General features: G+C 37.9%; 1 protein-coding gene across 1 annotated transcript in view; it reads right to left on the bottom strand.

Annotated features, from left to right (window-relative positions):
• Window positions 1-15,129, bottom strand: part of LOC106083050 (SET domain-containing protein SmydA-8) — a 31,770-nt gene extending 16,641 nt beyond the window's left edge. The window contains exon 1 of the mRNA XM_013245873.2: window positions 14,673-15,129. Within this exon, the coding sequence (XP_013101327.2) occupies window positions 14,673-15,019 (347 nt within the window). The 5' untranslated portion in view covers window positions 15,020-15,129. The remainder of the gene's footprint in view (window positions 1-14,672) is intronic.
• Between the last annotated feature and the right edge of the window lie 2,495 nt (window positions 15,130-17,624).

Genomic DNA, 17,624 nt, shown 5'->3' with positions numbered 1-17,624 from the left:
TTTTTTTAATCGTGGATGCTATATTGACCGGTGACATTTGGTCATAAGTCAGCGCTGAATTTTGCACTGATTGCCAACACACTATTTATAGACCGATCCTAATCTTTCAAAGCATGGTTGTCTGTCAAAGTATGGTTGTCTATGCGAATATCTTTTGAAAATTGTATTAATTACTTCGAACGCTAGACATGTATTTGAAGTGCCGAAAGAACCATTCAAGTGTTTAGGCTTCCTTAAACGGTGTTAGAATTACTTCACTCCCTCTGATCTTCTTAACATCTACACCACTTTCATAAGACAGAAAATGGAGTACAACTCATATGTATGGGCTGGAGCTTCAAAATCATCCCTGGAGCTACTGGACCATGTACAGAGGAGAGCGATGGCGTTGATTGGGGACGGTGGGGTATCGAACTCTATTGCTTCCCTTAATCATCGTCGCAATGTGGGTTGCTTGGCGCTGTTCTATCGGAACTTTTATGGTGTGTGTTCGTCTGATATTCGTCTTCTTATTCCTGATGTAAGGATGTATGTCAGGGATACTAGACATTGCAGGAACTCCACCCGTTTGTAATAGATTGGCCAGCGCACCGCATAATTCATTATAGAGAGAATTCTTATTTCGCCCGAACCCTTCGTATGTGGAATCGACTTCCGGCTAATGTGTTTGCAACCCACTTTGCCATTCAAAGATTTAAGATAATTGTCAATAATCACTATATAATCACTATCCGTTTGGGACTGCACAAAGCATATGTAGATCGAATTTTGATGTTTGTGAAAAGGGGAGAGGAAACAAGCAGGATATACTGTACCGGATAATATAAGCAAAAGGATATGTAACTTCAAAATCTTGGGTGCTGTTGTCATTCTCTCTGACCATCAGTTACATTTGCTTCAGCCCTAGCTACGACTAAAACAAGTCAAAACGTGCTTAGTTCGGCCGGACCGAATATTGAATACCTCCCACCATGGATTCTGCTAAAAAATTGCCTATACTAACTCAGTTTATATCTGGATGAGTTTGTAGAACTAAAATTGGGTAACTATTGACTCTTCTAGGGCCTCAAAAAGAAGTCAAATCAAAGGATGGGTTTTTATGAGTGGCTACAATTACTTGGAGATAAAAAAGCAAATTCTGAATTTCAAATAGAATTTCGGAATTTCATATGGAATATCAGAATTACAAATGGAATTTCTGAATTTCAATTGGAATTTTCTCAATTACAATTGAAAATGAGGTAGTTGTCTAGCATAGCTCGGCCCTTCTACATAGCTCGTTCGGATCCTTACCCCTTAGCAGTATTATAAGGTATGTAATCTAGCATATCCAAAGGTATTTAGTCTAGCATTTAATTAAATCTAGGTTTAAAGTTTTAACAACCAGGACGGTAAGTTCACGTGCGGTCTTGCACTGTAAGAAGAAGATTAACGCCTTCTCTGAGGATGGCAAAATCCGCATCTTTTGGGTGCCGGGCCATAACGAAGTTTGGGAAAATGAAAGGGCAGACGATTTGGTGGTGAAGGCCAAAGGACTGTCGTCAATAAACTCGGTTAACCCGAAGCCTTTCGGGTCGACGCAGTCCGAATAAAGTGAGTGGGCGACGAATGCGCATGCAACATTGTGGAACAGCTAAACGATCTGTAAGACGGCGAAAATCCTATGGGGGGATCCAGATTGAGAATTTTCAACTTTAAAAACTGAAATCGAGCGTCACTCTGTGTTTGCGCTATGCTTTTTTGATATTTGTTTGCACAGGTGCTTTTTTTAAAGCAATGCTCTTCAACGCGTTCATTCTGTTTTGGCCTTTAGACCGCCCTCTACTCCCGCAGATCTGAACATGAGATGACTTCAAAATTTTCCTGTTGTGGGTGCCGGGTCGCTGAGATGTTCCGTGGAATTGTAGAGCAAACTAGCTTAGGAACTAGACTAGAAACTACTTTGCATATTTCATTGTTATTGTTGTAGCCATTTGTATGTGGAGGTAGGTCCACCGGCCTTGTCATATCGAGCATCATAGGCACTCAGCATTTAAGCTAGAACCGGATCCACCTGACCTCTCACTGAGACTCTACACGGCTCTATATTGCTGATATTCCGCAACTTAAATTGCAGCTACTCCATGTACAGATCATTCCATTATCCGCAACCTATGGGCGCGGCCGGTAGCTCTCAGCTTAGCTTCTCGTGTTAACGATGAAAACCACAGAAAGCGGAGCTAAGAGTTTCAACCAGTGTGGTGCTCACAGTCATCCCTTAACTGTAATCTGTGAACAAAAATAAGTTCGCCGATTCTGTCCGCCTAGCCTAACATGGAAAAAGTAATCACCTTCCTTCACTTAGGGTCTATGATAGCCGTTCTTACCAAATTTTATGCTTTTACCACTTTTTCGCACACAAGTGTGGAAACACATACTCATGCTCTGTGTGTGATTTACTGCAGTTGTCACAAATCATCGGTTTTGAGACAAATTACCTATCAAAGTGATGAATGTGTTTCTCAAGTGCTTGAATTCATTACATATCCGCCAAAATGTTGACTATACATATTTGTATACATACAGTCGCTCAATAAAGTTTACGTACACTTGTACCTAGCAAATAAAATGGCTATATTCCCACCATTAATATATAGATATTTCACTTTTTTTAAGGAAAAACTAGATTTATGAATCCCGAATTCGCGTTCTTAACCAGAATTTGGGTGTCGATTTCCCCTGCATAGGCTCATTCTTCTCATAGGGTAGGTTTTAGGCCTTCTTTAGATGAAATCTTGTGTATTTGGATACTTTTCTCAAGTAATTCCCCGATTTGGTCCATCGGATTCATGCCATATGCTTTTACGAGTGTAGAAAGCACTTAACAGTAAATTTATTATAATTTTTTAGGTCAACGTTTGATTGAAAATAAAATTTGCTTGAATTATGCCACGTTTTTTTCCACACTTGGTTCCAAATTATTACTGAACAAGTAAAAACGTGCTAAGTTCGACAAGGCCGAACCCACCACCATGGATTCTGCTAAAATATGGTTATACACTCTACTTGGCACAGTTGTTGAGAGTCATAAGAGAACACTATGTGCAAAAATTCAGACAAATCGGAAAAAAATTGCGGCTTTCAGGGGCTCAAGAAGTCAAATCGTGAAATCGGTTTATATGGGAGCTATATCAGGTTCTTGACCGATTAAAACCGTACTTAGCACAGTTACTGAAAGTTATAACAGAACACCGCATCCAAAATTTCAGTGAAATTGGATGAAAATTGAGGCTTCCAGGGTCTCTCAAATCGGGAGATCGGTTTAAATGGGAGCTATATCAAGTTATAAACCTATTCGGACCGTACTTGACACAATGGTTGAAAGTCATAACAGAACACTATGTGCAAAATTTTAGCCAAAATGGATGAAAATTTAGTCTTCCAGGGGTTCAAGAAGCCAAATGGGGAGATCGGTTTATATGGAAGATATATCAGGTTATCGACCGATTCGGACCGTACTTGACGCAATTGTTGAAAGTCGTAAAAGAACGCTATGTGCAAAATTTCAGCCAAATCGGACAAAAATTGCGGATTTCAGGGTATCAAGATGTCGGGATCGGGATATTGGTTTATATGGGAGCTATATCAGGTTATAGACCGATTCAGACCGCACTTGGTACAGTTGCTGGAAGTTATAACAGAACACTATGTGCGAAATTTCAAATCGGACAAAAAGTGCGGCTTCCAGGGGCTTAAGAAGTCAAATCGGTAGATCGGTTTATATGGGAGCTATATCCAAATATGAACCGATAAAGCCCATTTGCAATCCCCAACGACCTACATCAATATTAAGTATCTGTGCAAAATTTCAAGTGGCTAGCGTTCGATCGCTATTGTGATTTCGACAGACGGACATGGCTAGTTTGACTCTGAATGTCCAGACGATCAAGAATATATATACTTTATAGGGTCCTAAATCAATATTTCGAGGTGTTACAAACGGAATGACTGGATTAGTATACCCCCATCCTATGGTGGTGGGTATAATAAGTCAAATTAGGTTTAAGTGAATATGTTTATCCGTTTTTTCTAGCATAAAAACTAGTCAACTAAAGCCAGTGTACCCCCAATCCATGTTCAGGTAATGTCATGGCTTAGTTTTGAACCATGACATTACCATCCGACTCAAAAATGTTCTATTTTGATCCATCACTTAACCCTACATTATCTGAAAAGTATGTCGACTACCCTAAGTGTGGTGTAGCCAACTCCAAACAATTCATTGTGTTGCTTTAGAAAGTACAAGTTTTTGACGTGGTACACAACCAGCCTCACAGAATATTTTGAACAGTATGGGAATTTAATTTTTTATTGCAACATTCGTACACATATAACGTCAACTTAACCGAAATTTGTGGAATTTGGGACATAGCGACCAAAATGGAGCATTCTTCTCTGGACGATAGCAAATAAGCTCTTAGTGATTTTATGACTCCCTGTACCTATAGATATGATTTTCCGACAAGTTTTTTTTATTTTCATATATAGTATTGGGTTGCCCAAAAAGTAATTGCGGATTTTTTAAAAGAAAGTAAATGCATTTTTAATAAAACTTAGAATGAACTTTAATCAAATATACTTTTTTTACACTTTTTTTCTAAAGCAAGCTAAAAGTAACAGCTGATAACTGACAGAAGAAAGAATACAATTACAGAGTCACAAGCTGTGAAAAAATTTGTCAACGCCAACTATATGAAAAATCCGCAATAACTTTTTGGGCAACCCAATATAATAATTAATTTTCGCTTTTACAAAGAAATTTCTGCACCTTCACATATTTGAATAAACGATGTCTACGTAAATTTATTTGACTGACTGTACATACTTACTATATCTCATCAATCATAATATTGAACCATGATATAAAAATCGAACCAATAATTAATGTTAGATGCACTCGATTAAAAAAATATGCAACAAGTAAAAGCGTGCTAAGTTCGGCCGGGCCGAATCTTCTATACCCTCCACCATGGATGGCATTTTTTGAGTTCTTTTGCCGGCATCTCTTCTTAGGCAAAACAGGATATAAGAAAAGATTTGCTCTGCCATTAGAACGATATCAAGATATGGTCCGGCTTGGACCACAATTAAATTATATGTTGGAGACCTGTGTAAAATGTCAGCCAATTCGAATAAGAATTGCGCCCTTTGGGGGCTCAAGAAGTAAAATAGAGAGACCGATTTATATGGGAGCTGTATCAGACTATAGACCGATTCAGACCATAATAAACACGTATGCTTATGGTCATGAGAGGATCCGTCATACAAAATTTCAGGCAAATCGGACCTCTAGAGGCTCAAGAAGTCAAGATCCCAGATCCGTTTATATGGCAGCTATATCGGGTTATGAACCGATTTAAACCTTATTTGACACATTTATTGAAAGTAAGAATAAAATACGTAATGCAAAATTTCAGCCAAATCGGATAGGAAATGCGCCCTCTAGAAGCTCAAGAAGTCAAGTCCCTAGATCTGTTTATATGACAACTATATCAGATAATGAACCGATTTGAACCATACTTGGCACAGTTGTTCGATATCATAACAAAATACTACGTGCAAAAATTCATTTAAATCGGATAAAAATTGGGCCCTCTAGAGGCTCAAGAAGTCAAGACCCAAGATCGGTTTATATGACAGCTATATCAAAACATGGACCGATATGGCCCATTTACAATACCAACCGACCTACACTAATAAGAAGTATTTCTGTAAAATTTCAAGCGGCTAGCTTTACTCCTTCGGAAGATAGCGTGCTTTCGACAGACAGACGGACGGACAGACATGGCTAGATCGACATAAAATGTGGCGACGATCAAGAATATATATACTTTATGGGGTCTCAGACGAATATATCGAGTAGTTACAAACAGAATGACGAAATTAGTATACCCCCATCCTATGGTGGAGGGTATAAAAATATATGAAAAATCTAACCCATGTGTATTAGGGAGAATAATTATTTTACTCAAAGTATTGGGTTTCCCAAAAAGTAATTGCGGATTTTTTAAAAGAAAGTAAATGCATTTTTAATAAAACTTAGAATGAACTTTAATCAAATATACTTTTTTACACTTTTTTTCTAAAGCAAGCTAAAAGTAACAGCTGATAACTCACAGAAGAAAGAATGCAATTACAGAGTCACAAGCTGTGAAAAAATTTGTCAACACCGACTATATGAAAAATCCGCAATTACTTTTTGGGCAACCCAATATATTTAAAGAGAAACTAAGACAAAAATTTGCTATTTTCGCTCGGAACTATTTATATCTCGAATATGGTACACGGTTATTATTATTAAACTCAATCTCAAACTCTATCTACCGCAAAAAATCAGTAAAGATGCTTCAATTTAACCCCATATCGCCCTATACGAGGGTTGCCTTTTATATTTCTGAATTAGAGAACAAAAAGAGAACAAAAACATTAAGATCTATACATTTTTACATGCATTCTGAACGCATCAACCGCTTCTTCAGGTGTCGAAAAACGTTGACCTCCCATTTTATTTTTTATGTACGGGAATAAAAAGAAGACATTCGGTGCCATGTCAGGACTATACGGCGGATGACTTATCAAATCGATGTTTTAAGTGCTTAAAAATGCTGTTGTTTTAAGAATGGTGACGAATGATCCGTCTTCGGCGATTGGTTTTACTGATTTTTTGGAAGACAACTAGCAAACAAATGGTTGTATACCACTCAGAATTGACTGTTCGGTGATGTTCTAGTGGTACGATTGCGACAGTTCAGTTTTTTCGAAAAAAAAACAGGCGATCATTTGCTTGGAAGTGTTTCGTGCGCGAGCAACTTTTATTGGATTTGGCTCATCTTGAAACACCCATACAGTGGACTGCTATTTACTTTCAGGCTCATACGCATATATCCACAATTCATTACCTGTCACGATGTCGTAGACGTGTTTCGAAGAACCGCGATTGTATTTTTGGAGCATTTCTTTCGACCAATTGACACAAGCCTTTTTTTGAGCGATTAAAAAAATTGTGGGGGAACAAACTTTTTTGACGGTCAAATGTTCATGCATGCGATTGTATTTTTGGAGCATTTCTTTCGACCAATCGACACGAGCCTTTTTTTGAGCGATTAAAAAATTGTGGGGGAACAAACTTTTTTGACGCTCAAATGTTCATGCAATATTGTATGCTTGTCCCACTAATACCTAAGGTTGTCTCAATCTCACAATACACGTTACATGACGATCTTGCAACAACTGATTTTGGACGATCTTCACGAAATTCGTCTTGGAGTGAACTACGACCTCGATTGAATTCACCATACCATCGGTTAACATTGGTCCTTGATGGAGCTTCATCGCAAAAAATTGAATTAAGTTCATTGATGCACTGTTGTTGAGTTAATCCACGTCGAAAGTTGTAAAAAAAAATCGCACGAAAATGTTAACGATTAAATTCCATATTTAGGGCGAGATGAATCTTTTATGTTACTGTAAACAACACAAATAGCGCTCGTATGTCAAAACGTCCTAAGTATGTATAACCTTAAAAATGTCAAGCTTTACGATAGTACTGTCAGTTGGCAGATTGCAATACAGAGGATTGCCCAATCCCGAAATATAAAAGGCAGCCCTCGTAATAGAGAAACAACCCAAACTATAACTTAACATTTTGTACCACTCAGAACAATAGATCAAAAAATGTTTGTTTGAGTGTTTTGTACACAGTTTTTTTTTCTTAAATGACTCGCTGAAGAGATTTTTTTTATTCTTTTTTTTAGAAAAAGAGTTAAAAACTGTATAAGAAGGGGATACATTTTACTATAAATCCAATACACCAAAATCCCAAAAGTTAATTAAACGCCTGAAATCTATAAAAAATTAAAGCTCTTTTCAGGGTAAGGTTAGGTGGCACGCGACTAGCAGCATCGATTGCTAACCGCTTCACCCGGAAAACTTAATCCATTACGTTCGACCTAGTTGAAGGTAGAAAACAAAAAAAAGCGGATAGAAATACACCCTAGTAAGGTGCCAAACAGCAGAAATTCGCGGTTCCGTAGAAGCTCGCATAGAGGAGGGTTAATAATAATCGAATAATTTAGAACGGTTAATCGATTAATCGTTTTGACGTATTTTGTCCGCATTTTTTTCAATCATTTGGTACCGTCTTGGGCAAAATGTCATTCGATAGGCGTGGGAGTTTTTTTTTTTAGTTTAAAGAAGAAGATCAAATAAACCGGATCCATTTTACCTATTTACAATTCAAATCGACACACATATATGAGAAATATTTGAAGTATAAAATATATCCCGTTTTGTTTCAATAGAAACATTAATCGATTAATCGACAATAGATTAATCGAACAAAACCGAAGTTCGATTAATCATTATGAGAAAAAGAGTGGCCATGGAAGCGAATGACGTATGTGGCCATAATTACCAAATAGTAATAATACGCACCCACAATAAAATGAGTAAAGAACTAATTTTAAATGATTGATGCTGTTTCGCAAATTACTTTACGAACTTTATGTTATCTTCTTTTCACTGGACCATAACCGTACACATTTATATCTAAGTTACAAATTTTATATCTAAGCTATAACTCAATAAGTTAATGCGCGCTAAGTTCGGCCGGACCGAGTTTTATATATCCTCCACTATGGATAGCATTTGTCAAGTTCGTTGCCAGGTATCTCTTGAAAGGCAAAAAAAGTAAATGGATAAGAATTGCTATGGTATTGGCGCTTTTCATGTTGTGGACCTTTTCGGGCCATATTTGTTTTGGATGATGGAGACTCAAGGTGGTGATGGCTCAAGAAGTGCAATCGAGAGATCGTTTTATATGGGAGCTATATAAGGCTATGGACCGATTCAGACCATACTTTGCACGTATGTTGAAGGTGAAGAAGCTATTATGCAAAATTTCCGCCAAATCGGATAAAAATTGCGCCCTCTAGAATCTCATGAAGTATAATCGGAATATCGGTCTATATGGGAGCTATATCAGATTTTTGACCGATTGAGACCATGATTAGCACGTATGTTGAAGGCCATAGGAGAAGCCATTGTACAAATTTTAGTCAAATCGGATAAGATATGGGACCTCTACGGGTTCAAGAATTATAATCGGGAGATCGGTTTATATGGGAGCTACATACATCTAAACATGGACTGATTTAGCCCATTTACAATCCCATCTGACCTACATTAATAGGAAGTATTTGTGAAAAAAATTTCAAACAGCTATCTTAACTCCTTCGTAAATAAGCATGCTTTTGACTGACTGACGGACATAGCTAGATTGACTTAAAATATCATGACAATCAAGAATATATATACGAATATTTGGAGGTGTTACCAGCGGAACGCCAAAATTATTATACCCCCATCCTATGGTAGAGGGAATAAAAACATTTTTGGAGAAAAACTGTTGCCGGATTTGAAAATAATGCTCTAAATTGTGCCGACGCCATAACGCAGCTTCATGCCTCAGCCGAACAGAAGAACGTCTAAAGATTGAGAAGCGAGTGGTTGCAGACTACGCCAGTCCAATGGCGATCTTCGTTGCTATTAAACTAACTTACAGGTGCAAAGACTTTAGGTCGGGGCACTTTTACTTGCTCTAGAGGTAGGTGCCGCCTCTGTACTCTGTAAAATGCAAATTTTGCCCATGAACATTCCACTAAGGAACAGGGGCAAACTTCTCACATATCAATGAGTGCAGTCCGATTCAAGTTTAAGCTCAATGATAAGGGGCCTCCTTTTTATAGCCGAGTCCGAACGGCGAGCCGCAGTGCGACACCTCTTTATAGAGCAGTTTTACATGGCATAGTACCTCACAAATGTCGCCAGCATTAGGAGGGGAAAACAACCGGTGAAAATTTTTTTCTGATGGTCTCGCCAGGATTCGAACCTAGGCGTTCAGCGTCATAGGCGGACATGCTAACGTCTGCGCTACGGTGGCCTCCTGTACTCTGTATGTTCACGATACCACATCAGACATCCACAGGAGAGAATCCCTCCGAACCACGGCCATAAACATTTAAGGTACGTTTAAGATCCTTGAGTGGATAGAAGATAAGACCGATCGTTGTGATCGAAGCGACAATATGAAACATGGATGGCTTGAAAGAGGTTTCACATCGGATACCTCAAACGAAACTTAAGGTTGAATTCGAAATACTGTTGCCAGCGGTATGATCTTGGATTGACGAAACTGTGGTATTGCTACACGTGTGAATCAAAGCTAGGGGACGCGGTGAGTCTGAGAGTCTAGCTTGAGGATCCAGGGACATCTATTTCCGACTGCTTGACCATTACCGGGCGATAACAACGTGGGAAGTGGTACGGAATTAAAGCGAGGATGTCGAATGTGAACATCTTTACAGGCAGTAAACAGGCTATAAAAACTAGTACGATGAGGTTACGGACGGTCTTGGAATGTAAGAAGGAGATTAACGCCTTCTCTGAGGATGGCAAGATCCAATTCGTTTTGGTGCCGGGCCTAGCGGTGTACGGAGGAATGAAAGGTCAGACGAGTTGGCCGTGAAGGCCAGTGGACTGCCATCAGTAAACTTGTTGAATTCGAAGTCTTTTTTCCGATTGCCTGACCATAACCCTGGCGATCACAGAATGTGTGAGGTGGTACGATCTTAAAGCGAGGACGTCAACATCTTAACAGACAGTAAACTGACCATCAGGGCTATAACAACCAGGACGGTAAGGTAACGGATGGTCTCGGAATGCAAGAAAGAGATTAACGCCTTTTCTGAGTATGATACGATCTGCATCAATTGATTGCAGTGCCTTGGCAACGTAAAGGAGAATGAAAAGGCAGGCTTTGCCCATAAAGGCCAAATGATTGCCATCAGTGAACGTGGTGAGTCTGAAGTCTTTCCTTGCGACGCAGTTCGAGTGTAGGACTTGGGATACGAACGCGCACTGTGAAGCAGTGAAACGGTCGGTGGAAAAACGAAAATCAGTATTGTGAGAAGACGAAGCTAATATGGAAAATATATTACAACGACCCATATAGACAGAATAGGATGTTCTGCTATAGCTGCCATATAAACCGATCTTGAGTCTTGACTTCTTGAGCATCTAGAGGGTAAAATTTTTTATAACCTCCAACATAGGATGGGGGTATACTAATTTCGTCATTCTGTTTGTAACTACTCGAAATATTCGTCTGAGACCCCATAAAGTATATATATTCTAGATCGTCGTGACATGTTATGTCGATCTAGCCGTGTCCGTCCATCTGTCTGTCCAAAGCACGCTAACTTTCAAAAGAGTAAAGCTAGCCGCTTGAAATTTTGCACAAATACTTCTTATTAGTGTAGGTCGGCTGGGATTGTAAATGGGCCATATCGGTCCATGTTTTGATATAGCTGCCATATAAACCGATCTTGGGTCTTGACTTCTTGAACCTCTAGAGGGCGCAATTCTTATCCGATTGGAATGAAATTTTCTACGAAATGTTTTGTTATGACTTCCAACAACTGTGCCAAGTATGGTTCAAATTGGTTCATAGCTTGATATAGCTGTCATATAAACCGATCTGGGGACTTGACTTCTTGAGCTTCTCGAGGGCGCAATTCTTATCCGATTTGGCTGAAATTTTTAAATCGATCTCTCTATTTTACTTCTTGAGCCCCCAAAGGGCGCAATTCATATTCGAATTGGCTGACATTTTACACAGGTCTCCAACACATAATTTAATTGTGGTCCGAACCGGACCATATCTTGATATCGCTCTAATAGCAGAGCAAGTCTTTTCTTTTATCCTATTTTGCCTAAGAAGAGATGCGGGGAAAAGAACTCGACAAATGCGATCCATGGTGGAGGGTATATAAGATTCCGCCCGGCCGAACTTAGCACGCTTTTACTTGTTTATTTTTGTTTTCATTTTTCAGTAAATCTAAATGTCAAGGGCTTTATATCACAGCGGTGATATTTTTCTAAAATCTTAAAATTATTTATGTTATATTTGATCTGATTTTCCACACATATGCAAAAAAACAGTGTTATAATGATAAAAATACAAATATTTTCTCAAGGTAGTTTTATGGGGGTAGATTTTTGTTGTTGTGCATATGACATTACCTCTTGGTTGTACCACTTAAAAGGTGAGGTCATGCAAACAGCTGAGTAAAATTTTTTTATTTGATTTGATTTTGTGGTAAATCTATATGTCAAAGGCTTAGTAACACAACTGTTATTTATATTTATTTATTATATAAAACACATTTGAAGAAGATAAGCTGTAAAACAAAATTTATTCTAAAACCACTTTGACATTTCAATTTACGGCATTTGCCACTCAAGGTAGTTTCGTTAGGGGTAGATTTTCGTTGTTGTGTTAATGACACTACCTCTTAGTTGTACCATGCTATTCGCCCAAGAAAGTGTGATCCAGACCTTGTTTTTTAGATTTATATTCCCTTTTTTCTCTCTGCATTCTATTTATATTCATACAATACAATACAATTATATCAATATCTGCACTTCAAAAATAGAATTCCCTTTTTCTAAAAGTTTAAACACACACAAACTTGCATGTGGCCACAAAGCATACAAAGAGTTGTTGTTTGGAAATCTCCACACAATTTTCAAATAAAGATATCTGTATTCATTAAAAACAAGTAAGAGCGTGCTATGTTCGGCCGGGCCGAATCTTATATACCCTCCACCATGGATCGCATCTGTCGAGTTCTTTGCGCAGTATCTCTTTTTAGGCAAGCAAAGAATAATGAATATGGACGGAGGAGGAGGAGCTATATCAAGTTATAGTCCGATTCGGGGCTCAAGAAGCAAAATCGGTAGATCGGTTTATATGGGAGCTGTGTCAAGCTATAGATCGGTTCAGACCATATTGCACACGTATGTTGAAGGCCATGGGAGAAGCCGTTGTACAAAATTTGTGCCTAATCGGATGAGAATTGCGCTCTCTAGAGGCTCAAAAACTCAAGATCCCAGATCGGTTTATATGGCGACTATATCAGGGTATGGACCAATTTGGACCATACTTCGCGTAAATGTTTTAAGTAATACCAAAACACCACGTGCAAACTTACAGCCAAATCGGATAGAAATTGCGCTTTCTAAAAGCTCAAGAAGTCAAGACCCAAGATCGGTTTATATGGCAGCTATACCAGGTTATAGACCGATTTCAAACATACTTAATACAGTTATTGGAAGTGATATCAAAACGCCACGTGCAAAATTTCAGTCAAATCGGACTAGAATTGCGCCCTCTAGATGCTCAAGAAGTCAAGACCCAAGATCGGTTTATATGGCAGCTATATCAAAACATGGACCGATTTGGCCCATTTACAATCCCAACCGACCTACAGATAGGCGGACTATCAAGAATCTATATACTTTATGGGGTCTTAGATGCATATTTCGAGGTGTTACAAACAGAATGACGAAATTAGTATACCCTATCGTGGAGGGTATTAAAAACATTTTTTTTGCTTATTGCCCTGTGCTTTGCAGGTTCATAGATTGAAATTCGGCAAATCTTGAAAATAAAATGGTTTTACAAATGAGTGAACTATTTTTATACTCACCACCGAAGGATGGGGGTATATTCATTTTGTCATTCCGTGTGCAACACATCTAAATATTTCCGACCCTTTAAAGTATATATATTCTCGATCAGCGTAAAAATCTAAGACGATCTAGCCATGTCCGTCCGTCTGTCTGTTGAAATCACCCTACAGTCTTTAAAAATAGAGATATTGAGCTGAAACTTTGCACAGATTCTTTTTTTGTCCATACGCAGGTTAAGTTCGAAGATGGGCTATATCGGACTATATCCTCATATAGCCCCCATATAGACCGATCCGACGATTTAGGATCTTAGGCCCATAAAAGCCACATTTATTATCCGATTTTGCTGAAATGTGGGACAATTAGTTGTGTTAAGCCTTCCGATATCTTTCTTGAATTTGGCCCAGACTTGGATATAGCTGCCATATAGACCGATCTTTCGATTTAAGGTTTTGGGCCCATAAATGGAGCATTTATTTTCCGATGTCGCCGAAATTTGGGATAGTGAGTTAAGTAAGGCCCCCCGATATCTCTCTGCAATATGCCTCAAATCGGTTCAGATTTGGATGTTGCTACCATATAGACCGATCTCTCGATTTTTAAAGTCTTGGCCCCATAAAAGTCACATTTATAATCTGATTTCGCTCAAATTTGACACAGTGACTTATTTTAGGCTTTTCGACATCCGTGTCGTATATGGTTCAGATCGGTCTATATTTGGATATGGCTACCAAAAAGACCAATTTTTGCTATACAAAATTGAGCAAACTTATAAAACGAATTTGGCCCAAATCGGACCATATTTCGATAAAGCTGCTATGTGGGCATAATTTATACAATTTTCTCCGGATTATGATGAAAGGTGGTTTACATATATACCCGAGGTGGTGGGTATCTAAAGTTCGTTTGGCCGAACTTACGCCCTTTTACTTGTTTTTTTTTTTTTTTTTTGCTATACATGCACCCTGCTTGTGGTGGCTCTTGTGGACTGAAAAATTTATTGATTTGCCTACGGAAAACTTTTAACATATTCCAAGTGTGGCGCATATATCCCAATCAATTACAAGTCAATTCATCAATTACATTTTACAAATACTAACCTCAAAGGCGTTATGCAATCCAATTGGGCACAGACACCATCTTCTCCAACATTACCAGCAAATCTAACATTGGCTTCGGCAAAAATTTTACACTCATCCTTGTGAACCGGCGACTCTATACATGAACTGCATAAGGGCCAGTCACAAGTTTCGCAGCGATCCATAGAGTCTCCATCCTCGTCGAATTGTAGTGGCATATAACAACCCAAGCAGACAATGTCACTGTTTTGCTTGGGTCCATGAGCAAATGGTAGCTCATCGACTACGATTTCACCTTTAGCCACTGGCTCGGTGGTAACCAGGCTGCGACCATATTTTTGATCAACTTCGATGCGTGATTTAAACATTTCGACAGCGATGTTATGATGTTTGATTTGCAGTTACTGACTTTGCATGAAACTTTAAAAAACAACGCTTTGGTATTCAAATTCCCGATAACGGATTTAACTGATTTTTTAACAATTTTGAATTATTAAGCCTCTATAATTTAAAAACTACTTGTTCACCTTTTTTGTTTTCTTTTTTTTAATATCGTTCTCGAAAAGTTTTTCAATTAAACACCTTGTTAATGGTTGTTTTTCTTCGATTTTTTTTTTTAATTTACTTTCACCAGATTGAGATGTGCCTGTAGCGATAGACCAAACCGAATTAATTTAATTGCAAATTGTTTTGTGTTTAGCTCTCTATTCGATTTTTATACTTGTTCCTCTCTTCTATAATAGATGTTTTATTTTTAAAATGTTCTTAATTCTTATATTTGTTTTGGTTTTCTTTTTTCACAAAAATTCTCTGTTGATGTTTCACACACAGATTTTGTTGGCTGATTGAATGTTTGTGGGTCATTGTTTTCTTTGTATGACTGCACGTGAGATGGATGTCTTTTAAGAAAGATCGAGTTATTTCTATGATACATATATTTAATTTTTCATTTTTGTAGAAATTTCCTCACGGTCTTAATATTCATATAGAGAAATATTATATATTTTTTTTTAATTTTTAGGAATTCTTCAACCACATGTCTAAGTGAAGATCTATAGGTTATTGAAACCCCCATCCACCATAGGATGGGGGTATACTAATTTCGTCATTTTGTTTGTAAGACCTCGAAATATGCGTCTAAGACCCCATAAAGTATATATATTCTTGATCGTCATATTAAGTCGAACTAGCCATGTCCGTCCGTCTGTCTGTCGAAAGCACGCTAACTTTCGAAGGAGTAAAGCTAGGCGCTTGAAATTTTGCACAAATACTTTTTATTGGTGTAGATCGGTTGGGATTGTAAATGGTCCAAATCGGTCCATGTTTTGATATAGCTGCCATTTAAACCGATCGTGGGTCTTGACTTCTTGAGCCTCTAGAGGGCGCAGTTCTCGTCCGATTTGACTGAAAATTTGCACCTGGTTTTTTGGTATCACATCCAACAACTGTTCTAAGTGTGAATCAAATCGGTTCATAACCTGGTATAGCTGCCATATAAACCGATCTTGGATCTTGATTCTTGAGCCGCTGGAAGGCGCAATTCTCATCCGATTTGGCTAAATTCTCATCCGATTTTGACTTCTTGACCCTCTAGAGGGCGCAGTTATTGTCCAATTTGGCTGAAATTTTGTGCAACGGCTTCTCCCATTACCTTCAACATACATGTGATACATATGGTCTGAATCGATTTATAGCTTGATTCAGCTCCCATATAAACCGATCTCCCAATTTTGCTTCTTGAGCCCCTAAAGGTCGGAATTCTTACTCGAATTGGAAATTTTACACAATGACTTTTTCTATGGTCTCCAACATTCAATTCATTTATGGTCCGAATCGGACTAGAACTTGATATATCACCAATGACAGTTCTTATTCATTATTCTTTGTTTGCCTAAAAAGAGATATCGCGCAAAGAACTCGACAAATGCGAACTATGTGGGGAACTATGCAATTTAACTCCCCATGGTACAACTAAGAGGTCGTGTCATTAGCACAACAACAAAAATCTGCCCCCAACGAAACTACCTTGAATGGCAAATGCCGTACATTGAAATGTCAAAGTGGTTTTAGAAATAAACTTTGTTTTACAACTTATCTTCTTCAAAGGTTATTTGTATTTGTATTTTCATCATTATAACACTGTTATGTTGCTTATATGTGCAATATCGGATCAAATAGAACATCTTTTTATGATTTGAGAAAAAAAAATCGCAGATGTTTTATCAAGCCTTTGACATTTAGATTTACTAAGAAATCAAAACGAAAATAAAAAAATTATACTCAGCTGTTCGCATGCCCTTACCTTATAAGTACATACTGACAACTCCCTTAAGGCCTAAAAAAATATGCGCTACTTCATGTGTGGCAACACAAAATGACCTTCGCATTCAAGCGCCAAAGTTGAAATTTCTCCGACTCTCAAAACCAAAACTCAACGCGCTAATTCTGTTGGCCTTAACTGATGTTTGCTGATAAGTTTACAATACGCGTTTTTAGATAAAACTTGACTTGTGTTGCACATTTATGTTTATTTATTTCCATGTTCACTTATGTCTACGTTTACAAGATTTCTCCTATAACTATGCTTTCGTATGCTCTAACTATAAAAAATATTTTCTAGAGATATATAATTCTTATAAAATAATGACCTGAGCAAGTCCAGCCCATTTACTTTCGACTACCTACATATCTGGGGTAGTAATCCATTAAATTATCTGTATCCCCGAATAAAAAGAAAAAATCGGGATCCTCCTATTTGACCGACATTTGATAGCATGTATAATCTGAGTTTCCTTGTTTGATTGAACAAAAAAATTGTTATATCAGACATGGAAACACAAATTTTACATGCAATCGAATGTAGGACAAATAAAAAGCCTTTTTTTAATATAAAGCCTAGTACTGACTTCATTTACAACGAAAATGCCTATTAAGTTATTGCGAAATGTGACAGACTCTTTTTCTTTGGCAGAA

This window comes from Stomoxys calcitrans, chromosome 3, assembly GCF_963082655.1.
Source record: "Stomoxys calcitrans chromosome 3, idStoCalc2.1, whole genome shotgun sequence".
NCBI classification, from domain to species: Eukaryota; Metazoa; Arthropoda; class Insecta; order Diptera; family Muscidae; genus Stomoxys; species Stomoxys calcitrans.
This window is presented reverse-complemented; position numbering and strand designations above follow the sequence as displayed.